The sequence below is a fragment of the Neltuma alba genome, unplaced genomic scaffold (genome assembly GCF_004799145.2).
Source record: "Neltuma alba isolate B1F8T4 unplaced genomic scaffold, ASM479914v2 tig00006103_pilon, whole genome shotgun sequence".
In the NCBI taxonomy this organism is placed as follows: Eukaryota; Viridiplantae; Streptophyta; class Magnoliopsida; order Fabales; family Fabaceae; genus Neltuma; species Neltuma alba.
The window spans coordinates 369,502-390,956 of record NW_021634350.1 but is presented as its reverse complement, the minus strand read 5'-3'; the positions used below and the strand labels follow the sequence as shown (position 1 = coordinate 390,956).

At 33.5% G+C, this 21,455-nt stretch overlaps 3 protein-coding genes across 4 annotated transcripts; all 3 read left to right on the top strand.

The window, feature by feature from the left end:
• Nucleotides 1-5,838: 5,838 nt before the first annotated feature.
• LOC114749600 (pentatricopeptide repeat-containing protein At2g33680-like) lies at nt 5,839-9,497 on the top strand. Its single transcript, XM_028938118.1, has 3 exons — nt 5,839-8,174; nt 8,608-8,690; nt 9,021-9,497. The coding sequence occupies exons 1-3, from the start codon at nt 6,044-6,046 to the stop codon at nt 9,039-9,041; spliced, it is 2,235 nt and encodes a 744-aa protein (XP_028793951.1). The 5' UTR covers nt 5,839-6,043; the 3' UTR covers nt 9,042-9,497.
• Nucleotides 9,498-11,110: 1,613 nt separating this feature from the next.
• On the top strand, nt 11,111-14,047 carry LOC114749601 (tRNA pseudouridine synthase A-like). 2 transcript variants are annotated; one of them, XM_028938122.1, is made up of 3 exons: nt 11,111-11,189; nt 12,083-13,310; nt 13,402-14,047. In XM_028938122.1, exons 2-3 carry the CDS (start codon nt 12,163-12,165, stop codon nt 13,706-13,708), a joined length of 1,455 nt encoding a protein of 484 aa, XP_028793955.1. In that variant the 5' UTR covers nt 11,111-11,189; nt 12,083-12,162; the 3' UTR covers nt 13,709-14,047. The 2 variants fall into 2 exon arrangements, with proteins under 2 accessions (XP_028793955.1, XP_028793954.1); XM_028938121.1 differs by having other exon boundaries at nt 11,119-11,189; nt 12,021-13,310.
• Nucleotides 14,048-15,873: 1,826 nt separating this feature from the next.
• LOC114749602 (trafficking protein particle complex subunit 5) lies at nt 15,874-19,829 on the top strand. Its single transcript, XM_028938123.1, has 8 exons — nt 15,874-16,194; nt 16,531-16,619; nt 17,062-17,125; nt 18,084-18,161; nt 18,742-18,818; nt 18,922-18,988; nt 19,099-19,206; nt 19,472-19,829. The coding sequence occupies exons 1-8, from the start codon at nt 16,123-16,125 to the stop codon at nt 19,499-19,501; spliced, it is 585 nt and encodes a 194-aa protein (XP_028793956.1). The 5' UTR covers nt 15,874-16,122; the 3' UTR covers nt 19,502-19,829.
• Nucleotides 19,830-21,455: the final 1,626 nt, after the last annotated feature.

Genomic DNA, 21,455 nt, shown 5'->3' with positions numbered 1-21,455 from the left:
GGTATCAATTTGGAATATAGATTTTCGGCCAAAAGACCGAATTGCCCTGATTGTCTCTGAACATTGAGCAATGTATTCATGCGATAGAGAAAGGGAGAAACTGATTTCCTTCTACGAAACTAAATCCAAGTTCCTGCAGTCACCAAAAAGGATTTTTCGAAATCACATTGCCGTCGTCGTAGGAGTAGATTGCCATCGCTGAATTTGGTTACCATCGCTGAAATACATTGCCCTGTCTGAAATAACTTGTACCCCCTGAAATTGTCGTCGTCGAAGAGGTCGCTGAAGTATTTGAATTATTCATGAGTGAGTAGAAGTTGATGGCGGGATTTGGATTATTCATTTTTGTGGCTATTTCATAGTGAAATAGGAACAGGATTATTGCATTTGAGGGTTCATATTCAGTATTTGGTGAATGATGAAGCAGAAATCAGAAAATAGCCGCAAGCAATTACGTAATGTAATTGCTGTCATATGTTTGCTGGTTTTTGGTAAATCTCATTCTGTGAATGGTAAATTTTAATATACATGTAGTTAATTATGAAAGTTAATAGTTCAATGTTTATTGTGATGTACTTGCACGTTCACTGAATGATTTATTTATGCTTACAAGTTGCTTTTCCAGTGAAAACAGGTTTACAAAACCCATTGAAGAAGTTGTCACTTTCACTATAAAAGTTGTAAATCCCATTATGTGTTTTGTAAAATTCAGCGTGAAATTTTATTGGTGGTGAAAAGTAAGTTACTCATCCCCCAAAAATATGTTGCAAAATCTATTAACAAAGCGGTCACTTTTATCACAAAAGTTGTAAATCTCAGCATATGTTTTATAAAATTCAACGTGAAATTTTATTGGTTTTTAGAAACAAGTTACTTATCCCCTGAAAACATGTTACAAAAGCCATTTGAGAAGTGGTTATTTTCACTATAAAAGTTGTAAATCTCACTGTGTGTTTTGTAAAATTCAGTGTGAAATTTATTGGTTTTTAGAAACAAGTTGCTCATCCCCTGAAAAGATGTTGCAAAACCCATTTAAGAAGTGATCATTTTCACTAAGAAAGTTGTAAATCTCACTACATGTTTTGTAAAATTCAGTATAGAATTTTATTGGTTTTTATAAACAAGTTGCCAATCCCTTGAAAACATGTTGCAAAACCATTGAAGAAGTGATCATTTTCACTATGAAAGTTGTAAATCTCACTATGTGTTTTGTCAAATTCAGCGTGAAATTTTATTGATTTTTAGAAACAAGTTACTCATCCCCTGAAAAGAAGTTGCAAAATTCATTTAAGAAGTGGTAATTTTCACTACAAAAGTTGTAAATATCACTCTATGTTTTGTAAAATTCAGCATAGAATTTTATTGGTTTTTAGAAACAAGTTGCCAATCCCTTGAAAACATGTTACAAAACCCATTGAAGAAGTGATCATTTTCACTACGAAAGTTGTAAATCTCACTATGTGTTTTGTCAAATTTAGTATGAAATTTTATTAGTTTTTAGAAACAAGCTGCCCATCTCCTGAAAACAAGTTGCAAAACCCATTGAATAAGTGGTCATTTTTACTATGGAAGTTGTAAATCCCACTATACGTTTTGTCAAATTTAGCGTGAAATTTTATTAGTTTTTACAAACAAATTGTTTATCTCCTGAAAACGGGTTGCAAAACCCACTAACAAAGTAGTCACTTTCACTACAAAAGTTGTAAATCACAATATGTATTTTGTAAAATTCATAATTAACTACATGTATAGTGAAATTTACCACTCACGTAATGAGATTTACCAAAAACCAGCAGGCATATGACAGCAGTTACGTTACGTAATTGCTTGCCATTGTTTTCTTATTTTCGTTTCATCTTTCCCATAGGTTCATCTTTCCCACAGCTTCACATTCTCTGAAAATGGTTTTATGCGAAAAACAGAGACAGAACCAAAATTTTTTAGAGAAATGCTAGGCAATAACATTTTAAGATGTGGGAACCCATCGAAAATCAGCGTCTTCCTCTCTCCTTTCTCTCACTTTCAGACAGGGCATTTTGGTCTTTTGGCCAAAAATCTGAATTCCAGATTGGTACCCAGTCCCTTATATGTCATTTTGCTTATTCAGGTGCCTTATTTGTCTTTTTGAAATTCAGGTGGTATTTTGTTGTCATTTTTCCTAATTTTTTTGTGGGCTGGAGTTTTCTGCGTATTTTTTATTGTACAAAATGATTTTTAAAAGTAGCTAAATATTGCTAGGGCAAATTTTTGTTTTCTAAAAACTCTGTTGACCTGTAAAAGTGGAATCCAAGTTAAAAACTAGTTTGATATTCAATTTATTCTTAAATATAATATAATAATCTATTTTTTTATATTTATTTATTTTTTCTCAAGCTAATCCTTATAATAGTTATAAATATTAAAGATTTCATCAAATAATAGTTCTAACAAATACATGATTAGTAATGATATTTTAAGAAAGACAACACCTATTTATCACAAATAACTAATTTAAATAATTTTCTTAATTTATTCAAATTAATCAATTAGTTTTTATATTAGTGGTCAAAGATAGTATTATGAATTAAAAGAAAATACAATACTCCTTCTTGTCCATAATATAAGCCATTTCTAAAAGAATAGTTTGATCCAAAATATAAGTTCCTTAGAGAGTAATTAATACTTATTGATTAATTTTGTTTTTGTAATTATTAATACTTAAATATAACTCTTTATATTTTTCTCTCTCCTTCACAATCTCATTTAATATGTGTAAAGTTAGAAAAAAATTCAATTTATGACAGATAAGTTAACTACCATTTTTTTTAATACCAATAAATTAGTTAAGATGACTTATATTATGAACCGCAAAAAATAATCCATTTGATAGCGCAAAATCTGAGCCTAAAAAATGGAACTGGGGATTTTGCTAGCTTGGTTAATTCTTTGTGGAATTGGAGATGACACTGAAGAAGTACAAATCAAAAGTTGTTAGTTTTAAAAACTAATTGACTTTTTAGAAAATGCAAGGTGGGCGCCATAACACAAAACAAGTCACACATAAAAGTGAAAAATAGGATAAACATTACAGGGGAAAAGATCATGAGGGAAAATTTTGATTTTTGGATTAAAACGTAAATATACCTATAACACATCATGCTATGCACACTTGACATCATAAAATTTTATAAGGTGCAAAAATATACAAAGATATTCTAAAATGATGTAAAAATATCATGACTATTAAACTAATCAACATTGGCCATTTAACAAACACGTCAACAACAAAAAAATTGCGTAAAAAGAGGCATGAATGTTTTAAAATATTGCAAATTTGTCATGACTGGAAATGAGATAGCATTAACTATTTAGCAAACACTCCTGATACACATTGTGCAATCTCTTCACTCACAGTAGCCCAGTAGCCCTATTCGCTACTACAAGTCTTCTGCAAAACATGATAGTTGCCCCTTTTAAAGAGTATTTGGATAGAAACAAGATCATAATTTTAAAAGTGTTTTTATAATGTACGAAGTATATATGTAGAAAAATTTGTCCCTATTAATAGAAAAGTGCTTTTGAAAGTACTTTTTTCACTAATTGAAACATCCGGTGTGAATTAAAAGTGTCATTGTTATGAATTAGCCTTGTGCCGGAGCGAAGCAAACATGTTATGCAATGTGTGTGACGACTGTTTGCTGAACAATTAACACTGGTTGACTAAGCTACATGCATCCATTTATTTCCTCTTTAAAGTTTTATATTTAGGAGTGGAAACACATTCCCTAAATTTTAGATAGGATAAAGCTAGATGTGATGCCCGCATCTTTTTCAAATAAATATTGCTGTTATTTAAAACGAGTCATATTTGTATTTTATCTTTTACATCGTAATATGAATTATGAAGAGTGAAAATATTTTCTCTCAAATTTTTCTTTCGTCTTCTCTTCATTTTCTTTCCTTCATTTTTATCCGCTTTATCCAAACGAGGCATTAGTGACGGAGGGCATAAAGAGTGGGCAAAATATCTGGTTGACTTTGATATCCAATATTTACTAATTAAGTCGAGATCAGAACAAACTTGATAATTATGTATTGTTTTGCATATAATTAAGTTAACAAGTAAGTTTAAACTATTAAATAAAATTAAAATATTTAATTCTTAAAGACTTTCATGACAATAATATGGTTATTGTGTTACTTATAGTGTATCGAGGGAAACAGTCTCATAATATCAATTGATGTTCTTGAAAAATTAAAAGGAATAATTAATCCATAGTTCTTTATAGTTTCAACTAATTTTGAATCAGGTTCTTATAGTTTTTTTTCTTTTTATCAGGTCCTTATACTTTCACCTATTTTTAATTAGGTCTTGTATTTTTTTTTTTATCAAGTCCTTATAAGTTACCTTATTTTTAATTAAGTCCCTGAATTTTTTATTCTTTATTTTATAAATTCTAATAGTACTATTATATAAACATAAAATAGTATATATTATTTAATATTAGTTTATAAACAATAATATTCAAAAGATATTGAATTATTATAATGATTTTAATTTTTCAGCAAAAAAATTAATTGTTCTAAAAAATTTTCCTGAATTAATTAATTCTATTACTTTTTTATTACATAATTATTAATTTAATTTAATTATTAATATTTTATATTTCAGTATTAATCTATTTAATTAAGCTTATATTTAATTAATAAATAAAAATTAAAACTACATGGACCTGATTAAAAATTTAGTGAAATTATAAGGACTTAATTAAAAGAAAAATAAATACAATGACCTAATTAAAAAAAGGTAAAAGTATAAGGACCTGATAAAAAGAAAAAAACTATAGGGACTTAATTCAAAATTCGTTGAAACTATAAGAACTTGCGGATTAATTAACCCAAATTAAAATAATATGAAACAATACACGTATTTGGCATGAATAAGATTTAAATGGGACTTGGACCTGGTAAAAAAAAAAAAAAAAGGTATGACCATGCTGCTCTGTGAGATAAGCATATAAGGTGAATCTGACATCGTAAGATGTTAAAAAAAAAATTAATTTTTTTGTCTTTATAATTTTGACATGCTCAGCATAATTCAATCTCTATTTATGATTTTGACCCAGTTGTAACTCAATTCTTAAATTTTGATTTACTGCAACTTGATTCCCATGGTTTTATCTATTTTATAATTTAATCCTCATGTACTAAAAAAATAAAAGACTAAAATATAATTTTGGTCCTTTAATTTTACATAGTGTTTTATTTTTATTCTTTAACTTTAAAAAGTAAACTATTAGTCCTCTTTCCTAAAACTATTAACAAAAAATAACGATAGTGAACTCTTGAATGTTGATAAAACATTACTAAATGCTAAAATATTAAGTTTAACTTTTAAAACAACCACTTTTGTTACAAAATTCATCATTTAAAATTAACAATTTTAAAGTTAAAGACCTAAAGTATACTTTTTAAAGTTAAAAGACTACGTTGAAACCTTACATAAAATTAAACGATTAAATGTATGCTATAGCCAAAATAAAATTATATATATAATAAAAAGAGAGACTAAATTATCAAATGGGTAAAACTGTGAAGGTTGAGTTGTAACGAGTTAAATTTTAGGAGCTAAGTTATAATTAAATTAAAATGATAAGAACTGAGTTATAGCAAGTTAAAGTGTAAGGACTGACTTATAAGCGAAATAAAACTATAGAGATCTGAAAATTAATTATCCCAAAACTTAAAGCAGCAGGCCAAGCATTGTTACTCTTCGGTGTTATTCCTAGGTTGTCCCCCGCTATTTGTGTGCGTGCGTGTGTGCGTGTTTTTCCCCCCCCAATCTCTACGTCAAAGGGAAACAAGCAGGTCTCATGGCCGTCGCCGATCTCTTGCTTTCCAGATAGCCTGCTCTTTTCACTTATTCCCTCCATTATTTCGCTCCAACAATATCTCCGACAAGACTTGTTTAACTGCTTAGATTTAACCAGACCAGATAAAATGCACAGCACCAGGAAGGAGAAATACACTATGTGAATGCCAATAGTTCGTGGCAAGAAAGTTGATGCGGCTTTCTCCTTCGTCTAGTGAGTTCTTCAAGGAGCTCCTCCAGTACACTCAGCTGAAACACCTCCATAAAGGTCGAGCTTTGCATGCTCGCATCATCAAAAGCGTTTCGCCTTCTTGTATTTTCCTCGAAAATAGCCTCGTCAATTTCTATGCCAAGTGTGGTCACCTTCCGAAGGCCAAGGTTGTTTTCGACAACATCCGTGACAAGGATGTCGTCTCGTGGAATTGCCTCATCAATGGGTACTCTCAACAGGGACCCTCTGGCTCTTCCTTCGTCATGGAACTCTTTCGGTGTATGATTGCAGAGAATACCTCCCCCAACGCCCACACTTTCTCTGGTGTCTTTACTGCGGCCTCCAATTTGCCTGACATTTCTGGTGGCCGGCAAGCGCACACGGTCGCTATCAAAACGGCAAGCTTTTATGATGTTTTTGTCGGGAGTTCGCTTCTTAATATGTATTGCAAAACGCGTTTTGTTGACGAAGCTCGTAAGTTGTTTGATAGAATGCCTGAAAGGAACCCAGTTTCTTGGGCTACAATGATTTCTGGGTATGCTACGCAAGAGATGGCTGAAGAGGCTCTGGAGCTTTTTGAATGCATGCGTTGTGAAACAGAGGGCGAGAACGAGTTCGTGATTACTAGTGCCCTAAGTGCTCTGACAATTCCTGAACTTGTGGACACGGGTAGGCAGATTCATTCTCTCGCCGCTAAGAACGGGCTGTTGTCAATTACCTCTGTGGGAAATGCTCTTGTAACGATGTATGCTAAATGTGGGAGCTTGGATGATGCACTCAAGACATTTTACTTGTCTGGGAATAAAAATTCGATCACATGGTCGGCAATGATTACTGGTTATGCACAAAGAGGGGATTCAGATAAGGCGGTGAAGTTGTTTCATAATATGCATCTCTCCGGAGTCGTGCCTAGTGAATTTACTCTTGTCGGGGTTATCAACGCTTGCAGTGATCTTGGTACTCTTGTAGAAGGAAAGCAGATGCATGGTTATGCGTTGAGGTTAGGTTATGAATCACACATGTATGTTTTGACAGCTTTAGTGGACATGTATGCAAAATGTGGCAGCATAGCCGATGCTCGCAAGGGCTTTGATTATCTACGGCAACCTGACATTGTTCTCTGGACTTCTATCATAACAGGGTATGCACAGAATGGGGATAGTGAAGGTGCTTTGAATCTGTACGGCAAAATGCAAATGGAAGGAATCATTCCCAATGAACTTACTATGGCAAGTGTCCTAAAAGCCTGTTCTAGCCTAGCTGCTTTAGATCAGGGAATGCAAATTCATGGGCGGATTGTAAAGTATGGTTTCAGCTTGGAAATCCCAATTGGAAGTGCTCTTTCTGCCATGTATGCAAAATGTGGAAGTATGGATGAAGGGTACCGTGTTTTTCGTAGGATGCCTACTAGGGATGTAATTTCATGGAATGCAATGATATCTGGACTTTCTCAAAATGGTTATGGCAGTGAAGCCTTGGAGTTGTTTGAGGAGATGCGGTTGGAGGGCACAAAACCAGACCATGTCACATTTGTGAATCTTCTCTCTGCTTGTAGTCATATGGGACTAGTGGAGCATGGTTGGAATTATTTCAAGATGATGTATGATGAATTCAGCATTGTTCCCACAGTCGAGCATTATGCATGCATGGTTGATATCTTGAGCCGTGCTGGTAAACTGAATGAGGCAAAAGAGTTCATTGAATCAGCAAAGATTGATCATGGTTTTTGTTTGTGGCGCATATTACTGGGGGCCTGCAAGAACTATCGTAAGTATGATCTCGGTGCCTATGCTGGAGAAAAACTAATGGAGTTGGGCTCGCCTGAATCATCCGCATATGTTTTGTTATCAAGTATTTATACAGCCTTGGGCAAGTGGGAAGATGTAGAGCGTGTAAGACGGATGATGAAAGCCCGAGGGGTGACTAAAGAGCCTGGTTGTAGCTGGATTGAGTTAAAGAGTTTAGTTCATGTGTTTGTTGTTGGGGACCAAATGCATCCACAAATTGATGAGATACGATCAGGGTTACGTTTATTGACCAAATTGATGAAAGACGAAGGATATCAACCTTGTCTGGATCCATTGCCTGTCAGTGCTAGCGATGATTTGGAAGGTATTATGTATGAATGTTTCAATTTTTTGGTTCTCAGCTTTTCTAATAATCAATCAAATAATTTTTATTCTGTTGGATGAACCTTAGAAGTACAATCTCTTAAAGAAGAGATGACTTTATTTATGATTGAGAATGAACTCTTGTTCTTAAAATATATCAGTTGTCCTGTTAAGTGAGGCTGTTCCTCTCTCTTCTTTGTTCAGTTGATTATTTCTTCTTCTTCTCCTTCTTTTCTTCTCAGTGACTGTATTGAAACAAATGCATTGTATTTATGGACATGCATCTTGTTGCCTTTAGGCTTGTCGGTACCATTTGTTTGGCTTTTTTTAAGGAGATATACTGCTTGACTGAAATGTTCTCTTATATCTTAAGAAATACTACTATATATTTCCTTTTGTATTCACTAGCATGTTTTTTTTTTGGGTTTATGAAGATCAAGAAGGCAGCCTAGGCGTACGAATGGCAGGTTTTGTGGCTAGGAACAACATTGGGAAAGATTATATGCTCATGCAAAATGTAAGATTATTTTTCTATGACCCTTTGTATCAATTCATTGATGAACATTATTGTGAGCAGGTGGTTTTTCAAAATACTTTTCACGAAGATGATGTTTTTTTGTATCTATTTTTCTTTTATCTTCAATAGGATCTATACTACAATTGATTTCTCTTCCTCTCAGGCATAGAAATTGATTTCTTCACGTTAAAGAGTAGATGTCACCAAGCTCACTCCACTTGAAGCATTTAGAAATTGTCTTTTCTATGCCATTCTACCTCATTTGGTAACTTGTATTTCTCTTCTCCTTTTGTGAATCACTCAACTTATGAATGATATATTCCTTTTCAGGATCTTCTCTCTCTCGCTTAGTGCTTTGGACTTTGTAGTATTGAAGTTTTACTGGGACGGTGGGCTATAAATACAGAGGCCAACCAAACTAAGAAATTCTTCAATATACGTGGTTTCTGAAAATTTTGCAGATCAAAGCGCTTATAGATAGACACTGAGCATATCTTGGGCCCTCTGTGACTTCCTTAGATGTCTATCTATTATAGTCTTAGGTCATTTACTCTCATAAACTGGGCCTACTCAATAATCCATAACATGTGCCAGCAACTGGTTTAGTTGTGAGATTGATTCCTAGGCATATAGTGGCAAGAAGATTCATACTGAGGTCATTCTTTTTGGACAACCTGCTACAATGTTGTACTCATCCGAATCCTGATATTAGAGTATATTAGTCCAAATTTTCAACATTCATTCTTGTAAATGTAAAGAGTGTATTCAGAGGAAAACAGAGTGAAAAGAATTGATCCACATACACAATCATATATTCTTGTGTTGTTATCTTTGAATACATAAATGCTCGAATATAGAATGGTTGCATTAACTTCATAAATGAAAAGAATATTATTGCCATGTAATTCTTTTATAATAAGTGTATATTTTTAAAAATTGATGCTTATGTGTGGTTTTTATTTTATCTTACATATTTTTTTAATATATATTATGAGTGAGAATTATTGAAGTAATCTCAAGTTCTGTCGCATTCTAATTTTATTAGAGATGCCAAGGACTGCACTGGTCAAATCTATATATCCATTGTTTTCAATTAAATATTGTACTCTTATTATTCTGAATAACATTTTTTTATACTTTAATTAATAATAAATATTTTACGAGAAGGCTACATAAAATTTGGAAAGCCAGCTGGCCAGGAATAAAATGGGCCGTAAAAGTAATAAATTTGATCCAGCAATTTTGTTACTAAGTGAAATGAAAAGAATTGTTGATTTAGACAATTTGGCTGGGGAAAGGGGGGACAATTCAGATTTTCAGAAGCTCAAACAGGATCAGCAGGTGAGTGGAAAACTGGACATGTATTCAACTAATTCATATTAATCCTTTCGATTTTTATTTTTTTTTTAAAATCATATTCATACTGGGGAATTGAAATGGCAAGTTATTTTTCAGAGGCAACTTGGATTGTCACATTACAAAGAGAAATTTTCCCTGAAATATTTTTTAGACGAAGTATTTAATAGTTGATGAAGTAATTTTTTTAGATAAAGTATCAAATACTCTAAAGTATTTTATGGTTTATTCAAATTTTTAAAATATTTTTTTAGGTGCATCAAATACCTTAATTTAAGGTTTAAAGTATAGGATATTTAGAGTGTTGAACATACTAACAAAATATTTTAAAATACTGGTTAAATCATAAAATACTTTAAGTACTAGACACATCTAAAAAATATTTTAAAATAAAAAATGAACCACTAACTACTTTAGAGTATTCGACGCACTTGGGAAAAAAATACTCTAAAGTAATGGCTTAACCCCTAAAATCATTTTAGAGAACTTGATAAATACTACCTGCGGTCCTTAATATAAAAATTAATTTGATATTCAATTTGATTCTAAATATAAGATTTCAACTCACTTTATCTTTCATATTTAGTTATTTATTTTAAAATAGTCTTTTTGATAGTTGCATATGTTAAAAGTTTCATTAAATGATAGTTCTTGCTAATATACATGATTAGCAAGGATATTTTAAGAAAAATAACAATTATTTATTACAAATAACTAACTGAACAAATTTTTTTTTAACCTATTCAAATTAATTAACTAATTCTTATATTAAAGATTGAGAAATTACCATGGGATGAGTTTCAACAACAACCAAAAAAAGGGGGGGTCACTATCAATCAATGAGATGACAAGCATTCTTAATTGGAATATGTTAAAAAAAAAAAAAAGTAAAGCAGCCCAAGAAGAGAAGATAGAAACAGCCCAATTCCAACATTTGCAATTTGCATGACAAAATGCAGATTTTAGGCCCAAATCAGAGGGAGACAGTGGGAGCGCGGGACGTGCGTGGGTGCGGACTGAAAAATGGAGCGTGAAGTTCGCAGTAGCAATTCCAACCGTGAACGGAGATGTTGAGGGTTTAAGCGCCACCGCCTCCCTCTTGCTTTCCGCTTCCTTTTCAAATTATCTTTGGTTCTCTTCCTGGTAAGACTTCTAGGCAGCTTCCCTTCCCTCTATTCTATATGACTTTCATAAGTTGTCATAGATTTCAGCACTCTCAAGTCTCACTTACTCTGTTGTTTGGAAATTGCATTTTATGATTATTATTTTCCTTTTCCTGGGGCGGTTCTCGGACCATTGTTCATCATATGAATGTGGCTGACAATTGATGGATCTTGCCCAGCTCTATTTCAGTTGAAATGTCTCGGCATCTTTTGTGTTGTTTCGATTTTAAGTCAATTGCTCAAGTCTTTCCTTCTTTCTCAACCGTTTTAGAAATTATATAACAGCTGTGGAGAACTGTTCTAATCTTTTTCAGCTAAATTACTTATGCCGGTGAATTTTTCTTGGGCCCCGCTTTTGATTTGCTGATGTGCTTCTTGGATTTTTGCTTCTATTTTTGAGGTAGTATTGTCAATGGGATGCATTATAGTTTGCTACTGACCTTGTTGGATAACCTTTGTGCCTATTCATTTTTGTGCGTTCAGCTTATCTCAGAGCTTTGATTAATTTTGTATAGCTTCGATCAGAAGAAACATGCTTATCCATTTTGAAAACCTTTTATAAGTTGTTACTTCTTCCAAGTTCTGATGAATGTTAAAAGCTGACAAATTGTATTTGACGATATCTTTACTTCTTATGAATGACTTTTCAACCTAGTGTAAGGCTTTTCTTAATATATATATATATATATATATATGTATATATAATTTTCAAAATTATTGATTAGTTGTGGCATCAAGATAATATCATTGGATTGGCCATGGATTAAACTGGTGGCCGGGCCAGTGACCACTTAATTTGATCTCATTCCAGGTTGTTGATCATTATCTTGTACAAGCCATATTCTTATCACTTCTAAAATATGGAAAACTCAGATACAAAGGTGACAAGTTCATCACCACCACCATTGCTGCCACCAGTAGTCAGAGAAGAGCCAGAGCTGAAAAAACTTAAAATGTCTACCACCACTTCTGATGATGAAGAATGCACTACTACAACTGGGACTAAGAAAAGATACAAGCGCCGCAAAATTGCCATTTTTTTTGCTTACTGTGGTGTTGGCTATCAAGGCATGCAGAAAAATCCTGGCGCCAAGACAATTGAAGGTGACCTAGAAGAAGCCTTATTTGTGTCTGGAGCTGTCCCTGAGCAGGATCGCGGAATTCCTAAAAGGTATGACTGGGCTCGCTCTGCTCGAACTGATAAAGGTGTTAGTGCTGTTGGTCAGGTTGTCTCAGGACGTTTTTATATTGATCCGCCTGGTCTTGTTGACCGCCTTAATTCAAACCTTTCTCCTCAGATACGAATCTTTGGTTACAAGCGTGTCACAGCATCTTTTAATGCCAAGAAGTTCTGTGATCGGAGGAGGTATGTCTATCTCATTCCTGTGTTTGCTCTTGATCCGAGTTCACATCGTGACAGAGAGAGTGTGTTAGCTAGTGTGGGGTCTGAAAATGAGCTTGTTAAATGTGTTGATTGTTCTGAGAGGGGTCGTAAGGTGCCTGGCTTGGTTGGTAAGCACAATACAGGATTAGAAGCTATGGATTCATCCAAAGAAAATCCTGCTCCTAACTCCGGAGTCGCAGAGGATTTTGGGGTTACTTTGAACGAAACTGATGGTGATCATTTAAATAAGAAATCCAGTAGTGAGGGTGAGATTCCAGTGGAGAGTTTGAATTCTGAACTTGAGTCTGTCGTTCCTTCTCATGGTGAGGTCGCTCACATGAATGGTGGATCAATGGACGATTCAAGCTTTGTTGGCAAAGAAAATGTCAATGAAGAGGAGGAGACTATAAAGGGAAGTGGATTCTGTTATGGTGAGAAGGAGCGGGAAAGGTTTAATAGGATTTTGAAGTATTATGTAGGGACTCATAATTTTCATAACTTCACCACGAGAACAAAAGCTGAGGACCCTGCTGCTAAGCGTTTCATAATTTCATTCGACGCTAACACCGTTGTCACAGTTGAGGGCATTGAATTTGTGAAGTGTGAGGTTGTGGGACAGAGCTTCATGCTTCATCAGATACGGAAGATGATGGGTCTTGCTGTAGCAATTATGAGAAACTGTGCGCCAGAGTCACTTGTTGAGAAAGCTTTGCAGAAGTAAGTACCGTCCTGTAGTTTTTATTAGCTTCAATTAATCATATTCATGGACAGTATTAAGTCAGATCTGATTTCATATTTTTTACTGCAGGGATGTTAACGTTAATGTGCCTACTGCTCCAGAGGTTGGTTTATACTTGGATGAGTGCTTCTTTGCATCATATAACCATAAATGGAAAGATAGTCACGAAGAATTGTCAATGAAAGCATATGAGAAAGAAGCTGAAGATTTCAAGATGAAGTATATATATTCTCATATTGCTTCCACAGAGAAGAAGGATGGAGCTGTAGCTCTCTGGTTGCATTCTCTAAACCATAGAAATTATCCAGATCTGCGAATTGTCAATGAGGAAGGCATTACTGATAACAAGAGAGATCAACCGGAAGTTATCAGCTAATGAACTATTTTTCCATAGTACAATTAGAACTCTTGATTCATTATTGATCTGTGCCTATTTATTTTTCCCCCTGTTACCTTTGGCAAGATAGGCTTCGCTTAAACTGGTTGAGAGAGTTCAGACTGATTTTACATAAAAAAACTACAATCTTCCCTAGATGTGGACTGCTTCTTTGTTTATCATTCGGTAGGACTTTCTTTCCTTGTTGTATTCTTAATTTTTCCTTTATTAGCCAATAGGATTTTACTTGCCTATGTCTCTTCGAACATGATTTGGCTTATATGATTTGTGAATCTTGTATCATCCTGTTTGGCTGAGCGGTTAAACGTCCACAACTTACTGTTTTTTTTTTTTTTTAAACCAAAGGCATGTTTGAAAAATTTATGGTGTTTCGGTTAGCAATGTAGCAACCTGGCTTTTACAGGAAAAGCTATAATAAGTTATAAGTAAAAATTAGCTGCTTATGACTTATAGTTTGTGGCTTATTGTTTTTAAAACATAGAGAAAGAAAAATTTAAGAAATTTATTATTCTCTGGTTCTTATAAGCTTCAGATAACTAATTTATGGATAATAAAAAAATTAGTTAAAATTAGTTGAAAATAATAAATAAGTGAGAAATATATTTTTATTTTCAAATATGTCTTTATAATAAATGATAAAAAATAAAAAATAAATATGAGATTAGTAGGAGCTTATAAATAATTTAAAATTACTATATTATGTAAATTGATAGTTTTTTTATTTTTAATTATTTAATACAAGTCATACTCATTTAATAATTTTACAAACTATAATTATTTATTCAATTATAATCCAAACAACTTACTTTCACAAACTAACTTATTTATAAAAGTCAATTCAAATTTAAATCATATTATCCAATCTAACTTTCCTAAAAATTAAATTGAAAATAAAAACAGTATACTATTTTTGACTAAATGTAAGATTTATTTTGTAGTTACACTACATTTAGAACTGAAAAAGTATTTAAGTTTTTGAAGTTTTGATTCACTAATAGTTTAGTTCTCGAAATTTGGTCTTTTGAATTTATCATCATTTTGGTTTTGGTTCCTCAAGTTTATTTTCATTTAAAACATTGATCCTTATAATCCAATAAAAAATTAGATCATTTTACCCTTTGAGGAACTGAAACCTATAGTTTGAAACTTGAAAGACTAAAACTAAAATGCAAGCAAACTTGAGGAACCAAAAATTATATTAACCTTTGTGCTTATCATCTATAACTTATCCTGAGTGAGTTGATGTGGCTTTCAACTCAACTCTACGTAGTTTTTACATAAAATAAAAACAGTAAGATTAAATTGAGTTTCCTTCACCACCCGCGAGAGCTGCAAGTGGAATTGGCATAAGACGCTGTTAGCTTCAAGTTGAAGAATAAATGCAAAGGAAGGAACATGATGGTAAGGATTAAAAAGTTCAAGAATGAAATTACAGGAAGTCAAAATTTAAAAATTAAATTATAATTGGGTTAAAACGATAAAAATAAAATTTTTTATCATGTATGTTTTCTTTTGTTACGTACATGTATTTTTCTATTAAAATCTCTGTAATTGGCCTCACCGTTAGTATCTTTTATGTGTTAGAAAGAAGGGGTGATAAACTCTAATCCCTTTTTTCCCCACCCATTGTGATGCCCTTCCTGAGCCCAACTTGTTTTTTCGGCTTGAGAAAGGCTGTGGCCCGTTCGTTTGGTTCGAAAAGCATTTGGAGGAATCAAAGCGTGAAATAAGAATAAAAATATTTACCAACAGAGTTGAGTTTAGGAGAATGAGTTAATCTCTCACAACATGATGAACTAAGATCCGAATCTTCACTGGGAGAGGTGTCCATATTTAGTACCTGACAATGTCTTGAATAGGATTGCTTCTAATAAGAAGATACCTATGTTTTGACAAAAAAAAAATAAAAATATTTCTAATAAAAATTGGTCCAGATAATAAGAAATCCACTGATAACCTTAATATAAAAATCTTATTATTAGCGGATAATTTGTAAATATTTCTGTAAAGTGTTTTTTAAATCTAGATCTAAATTTTTTTAACAAAAAAACGAAAATATTGAGAGACAATAATTTATAAAAAAAATGAATTAATAAAATTAATTACAAGCCCAATAAAACGCAATCTCGTCCGGGCGAAGAAGCAGATCCATTTTTCTGCTTCGAGAAAAAATCATTCCGTGCTTTCGAATTTGCCGTCGGACGCCGTCCGCCGTTGTTAACGCTAGTTGTTCTCCGTCGTAACATAGGTCCGCCTATGACTGCTGATACGTTGTCCGGTGTGATCTGCATTTCGTGATTAATTTGGTAGCTGGATCCGCTCCAAAATTTCAGTATTTGTTATACTGGGTGAGTTGGGATTAAAACTTGCTCACCCCAGTGTGAAGCCATACGATGATCGGAGCTGGAAAGATCAAGCAGTATAGTAATGTCCTGGAAAAGCCCCTCAACAAGGGCAAGCAAGAGGTTCTTTGTCCTCTTCAATCTACTATTTTTTAATTTTTTTTTGGGTCTGTCCTGCCCTTTAAATTCTCTGGACAATACATTGATTGCTATCGACGCGCCTTGCTTGGCATATAGAATAATAACCCTTTTCTCCCCCTCTTGCCTTATTGAGATCTCATTCTCTGGGGCATTGTGCTTCTGTTCAACCTGTCTGCTGTCCTGGAAAGAGGGAATTTAAGCATCAATTGACCATGCTGAACTCAAAATACGAATAGTTGTTTGGATAATTTTATTGGCATGTGAAGTCCGTTGGGTCTATTTCTATAGTAGTTATATGTAGTTTTGATGTTAGTGCAGGTTAGTTTGAGTGCGTTTGCGTTCTTGTTCTCAGAGCTTGTGCAGTACAATCAAACACAGGTCGACAATATTGCTGAGTTAGAACGAAGGTGATTGCTCTGTGTTAGTACATTCTTTCTTTGTCCATTCTGACGGGATCAATGAAGATAAAGAAACGTGAAGAATATTCTTTTTATTTTTTTTTTTTTTTTGGGGTTAATTTCCCTGTATGATTCTTAATTGGAATCCCTAAATTTGCTTTATCTTATGGTTGTGGAAAGCAGGTCACTCCATTGATAAGGATGATCTCTTCCCTGGTTTTAGCCTTAACTAATGATTAACGCAATATTATGCCTTGTATGATATTATCATAATCGGTCATCCTCTACTTTATTTGCAATTAATGGAGCATGAATAGAAAAAAGATCGAACACCATATGAAGCATAGGATGGAATTAGGCTTCTAACCATACAGTTGATGACTTAGTGTGATATAACAATTGAATCTAATGTCATGCAATTTATTTTGAACATCACAATTAAATGCACCAGACTGGAGGATGCTGGATATGCTGTTGGGGCTCGAGTTCTGGAACTGCTTTGCCATAGAGAAAAGGTATGATGGCTCTTGGAAACTCTTGAATAAAGTTTCATTTCTTCATCTAAATGTATTACAGTAATGATTCAAGTATCTAGCGAATTAGAGCATAACCCAATATTTAGACATTAGGATAAACTAGAAATATGGCTGTCATATGATCCCCTTTTCTAATCGATTTAACACGCATAATGGTCTATTTGGATTTATTGTCGAATACATGTTATATAAAGCTGTTCATTTAATACCTTTATCTCTTTTAAAATGCATAATACTGAGGTCACAGCCTTGGACATGTAAGGGATCCAGTTTGATCATGATTTTCTAATGAATTTGAATGTGTAAGGAAATGGAAAAAGGAATTTGGTGCAATCTTGAATTTTGATGGTTGTGATGACCATCAGTTATGGGATCATTTGTCCTGATGAATCTGGTGTTTTAGCAGCTAATTAGATACCAAATGGTGTTAAACTTGGGTTAAAATCAATCAGTAACTTTATGTTGGCGAGTTTGTTAATTATAATAAAACCTGGGATTATTTTTTATTATGATTAACTACTATGAACCTTGGTAAACTGACAAGTTTAGTGGTAAAATGCCTATCAACATTTTGGCGTTGAATTCTCCAACATGGTAATCTTCATGTTGAATCTCTAGTCTGTTAGAAGTACTTTCCCTAATGACTTTTCTTCTCCTTTATGAGCCTTCTCTATCCCTTAGTCTCATTAACTTTCTCCTCCAAAAATGAGGGAATATGTTCAGAGTCATAATCTTGTAAACATTGCACTGCTTCTAATATCAATTTTGATTTAATAATGTGGATGGGAAAATATTGGATCTTTTTATTAACCGTTTATATGTTAAAACCTTGACACCTTATGTTGGTTTTGGGCTGGGCATAGGGCACAGGCTGGAATGGTCTGTACTTTTGCTTTGCATGAATCATTGATGTAATGGTACTTTTCTGATTCCTTAGGGAAACAGGAGGGAGACAAGATTATTAGGTATTCTGTCTTTTGTACACAGCACAGTGTGGAAGGTATTGTTTGGAAAGGTGAGTTCCTTTATCCTTTTTTACTTTTTCTTCCCCCTTCTTCACCCCAAGAGCAAGCAGTTCCTTCCGATGGACATGAAATGCTAATTGTTGTTGCTATGATATGGTCATTGCAGTTGTGAGGGCATGTGGTTGAGTTTTACATTAATTGTCAGTCGTCAATCTGTCATGTTTATACAGGAATTGTTAACACATTGACACCATATTGCTTTGTGAAAAATGTCTCTGCTTCATAGGCTGTCATTATCTATATGGGCTTGCTCTTTTGATTGTGCCTTTCGATTCGTCCACTTATTCGTTGGAAGATCAGGTATAAGAGACTGGAAAGACATTCAAAACATTGGAAGCAAGTGAAACATTATACTGTTGTTCACTTATACGTGATTACCACTGCCCTTCACATGTGCTTGTGTAAAAAATGGGAGGCATAAGCTAATGACTCGTACATTTCTTGTATGTTTTCACTATACATATATATGTATGTATGTATATTCATTTCCCCACGGATTATACGAGGTCCTCATACATTAGCTCAACTGCTTGGCTGGTCCCTTAGTTGTTGCATTTGCCATTGGAATAGGTAGCGGACTCACTGGAGAAAGGCACTGAACATGAAGATGAATACATGATCAGTGAAAAGGAGCTCCTTGTAAACAGGTAAAAGATTTTTCACTCTCAACAACTTAATTTACAATTACACATAACCAGATGTTGTGTACATAAATTCATAGCAAGGTCTAGTTCTGTCTCTACTTTCTAGATTCATTTCTATTCCGAAGGACATGGGAACTTTCAATTGTGGAGCATTTGTCGCTGGAATAGTACGAGTAAGTACCTTCATGGCTTCATCCATCAATTGACTAGTTGATTGCTAGAGCCTAATGGAGGGTCCAAATCTAGTCACTGTTCTGATTCTGTTTTGTTCTTCTCAACAAAGGGCGTTTTGGATGGCTCTGGATTTCCAGCGGTTGTTACTGCTCATTTTGTGCCCATGGAAGGCCAACAACGACCACGCACTACTATCTTGATAAAGTTTGCTGAAGAGGTAGAATCCCACTGATTTTGATTCGTGTATCCTGTTGTGCCTCAATCTAGAGAAATTCTCAAGGAACACATGATGCATTATTCTCAATGATTAGTGCTGTATTTGCTGACGTGAGACCCTCATGTTGGACTGCAAATTGTTGAAGTTAAATACTGACCATTGCATGCACCTTTATATTGTACTTGAATTTGCCCATCCATCTATACAAAACAATACTCTAGATTATGCAATATTTGTTGACCTTGTGGGGGTTTCTATGATCCAGGTACTACGTAGAGAAGCCCGACTAGGCTGATGATGTTCATACGATGAATTCACAACTGAGATGCTTGTGTTTTTTTACCCGAGTTCAAAAGATCTGGACTTTTGACCTCTACTTGGCTCAGTAAAAGAGGACGTTCTCACCAGCCTGATTTATCTCTGTCCTCTGAACTCTTGTTTTTCTTCTTGTTTGTTTCATGTGTGTGCAATTAAAGGGCTGCCTTGAAGGCAGAATCGCTTAGTGAATTTAAATGATAGCGTTAAAGACAAAATGGGCAGGTAAAAATGTATCTTTGATGATTTAACTTACGCAGAGTTTTAGTTGGCTATGAAGTTTTTTTCCCCCTCCCAGTTATCTTTAACATCATCAGTCTTAGATGAATACCCGTGTCAATTAATGTTATTAAAAAAAACAAAATTTAATATGCAAGTATTTTAGATATTTTGTTAATATTTAAAATTTTAATATCGGCATTTTTTGAATGAAATTACTGGAGAAAGAAATGTGAACTTCAAGGAGAAAGAAATATCTTGATAAATTGATTGAGATGATTAAATTCTTTTTTTATAAAAAAATTAATTGCATCCATTTTTGTCTTTTCTTATCTTTTTGGCCAAATCACCTACCTGATAATGACATATGACAATAAAATCCCATAAATATAAAAAATCAAGAGATTTTAATTATGGATCAATTTGCCAATTGATAGATTATTTATTTGAGATGACTTTTGTGATTTAACTAATTCAATTTTAATTTAAATTTAAATTATTTAAATCTGGGTGACAGAATTATCCTTTGCAAATTGCACCATCCAAAATGTGACATCAAATCACACAACTCAAATGCAATGCATTGTATAACCTATGCGGGTCAGATTATCATGCGCATTTATAGAAATAATGACAACGGGTTTTTTTATACCTCATCTCTCCCCAGAAACGTAATTAATATTATTTTACATTAATACTACTTCATTCTCCCCCCAAAAAAAATATTTTAACATATCAATCTTAGATTGTAAGAAATCAATTTGATAAAAAATACTAAACAAATAACTATTTGTAAAATAAAAAATAAAATTAAGGAAAAGGAAAAAATTTTAAACTCGTCAAAACTTTTTAGTCAAAATTTAAGGATTTAGTGTTATGAAGAGTAAATTAATAAATAAAAGTATCTTCATGTAAATTTTAATTAAAAAAAGTATGTTAGAATATTCTTAACAAAATATGCTAATTAACTTCACCATACGATGAAGCGTTTCCTTTTTTTTGATACAACTTTGGAATGTTGGCCTCTCTCTACCAAGGGAAGTAAAATATATATATATATATATATATAAAATAAATCTTAAAATGTTATTATTGAGATTTTTTTAAAGTGTGTTTGGTATGTTGATGGAATTGATATATGAATTTTATTCAACTTACATATTTATATTACAAAAAGATTAAAACACCCATAACATTAAAAAAAATTCTCCGACAACAGACAACTAGATGAAGCATCATCTAGAATTGAAGAACCCATTGAAAAGCATCAGTACCGCAATCTGAAAAATCAAAACTGAATGATCATCATATTATCAAAAGCATAAAAACCAAAAAATCATGGTCTTTTGCTATCACCATCTGTTTTTCCATCTCTCTCTCTCTCTCTTTTCCTTTCTTCTTCATCATCGTCATCTACTTCTTCCCCTTCAAATACCAATATAAAATATATTATTAAAAAAATCACAATCAGAAAACAGACACACATCAAAGCCCCCAAGACCTCAATCATGGCACCGTCGCTGACGGAGCAGCGGAACTCTGGCATAGGCTAATTGAGTCCACACATCTCACGTCGACAACGAAGCGATGTCGGCAGAGGGGGAAAAAGAGACGATCTTCGCTGGTGGTTACAAGAAGGAAGACAAAGGAGATGCACAAACCAAAGCAATTTCACCTATGAACTACTAGAGGACGTCTCCAGCACGGGTGATAAG

Bases quoted from the DNA above. Each gene is read 5' to 3' on its own strand.
- LOC114749601 (XM_028938121.1), top strand. From the start codon at position 12,070: ATGGAAAACTCAGATACAAAGGTGACAAGTTCATCACCACCACCATTG. The intron at 13,311-13,401 runs GTAAGTACCGTC...TTTTTACTGCAG, and splicing joins GTTGAGAAAGCTTTGCAGAA to GGATGTTAACGTTAATGTGC.
- LOC114749600 (XM_028938118.1), top strand. From the start codon at position 6,044: ATGCGGCTTTCTCCTTCGTCTAGTGAGTTCTTCAAGGAGCTCCTCCAG. The intron at 8,175-8,607 runs GTATTATGTATG...GGGTTTATGAAG, and splicing joins TGCTAGCGATGATTTGGAAG to ATCAAGAAGGCAGCCTAGGC. The intron at 8,691-9,020 runs GTAAGATTATTT...ATTCCTTTTCAG, and splicing joins ATTATATGCTCATGCAAAAT to GATCTTCTCTCTCTCGCTTA.
- LOC114749602 (XM_028938123.1), top strand. From the start codon at position 16,123: ATGATCGGAGCTGGAAAGATCAAGCAGTATAGTAATGTCCTGGAAAAG. The intron at 17,126-18,083 runs GTATGATGGCTC...CTGATTCCTTAG, and splicing joins TGCTTTGCCATAGAGAAAAG to GGAAACAGGAGGGAGACAAG. The intron at 18,989-19,098 runs GTAAGTACCTTC...TTCTCAACAAAG, and splicing joins TTGTCGCTGGAATAGTACGA to GGCGTTTTGGATGGCTCTGG.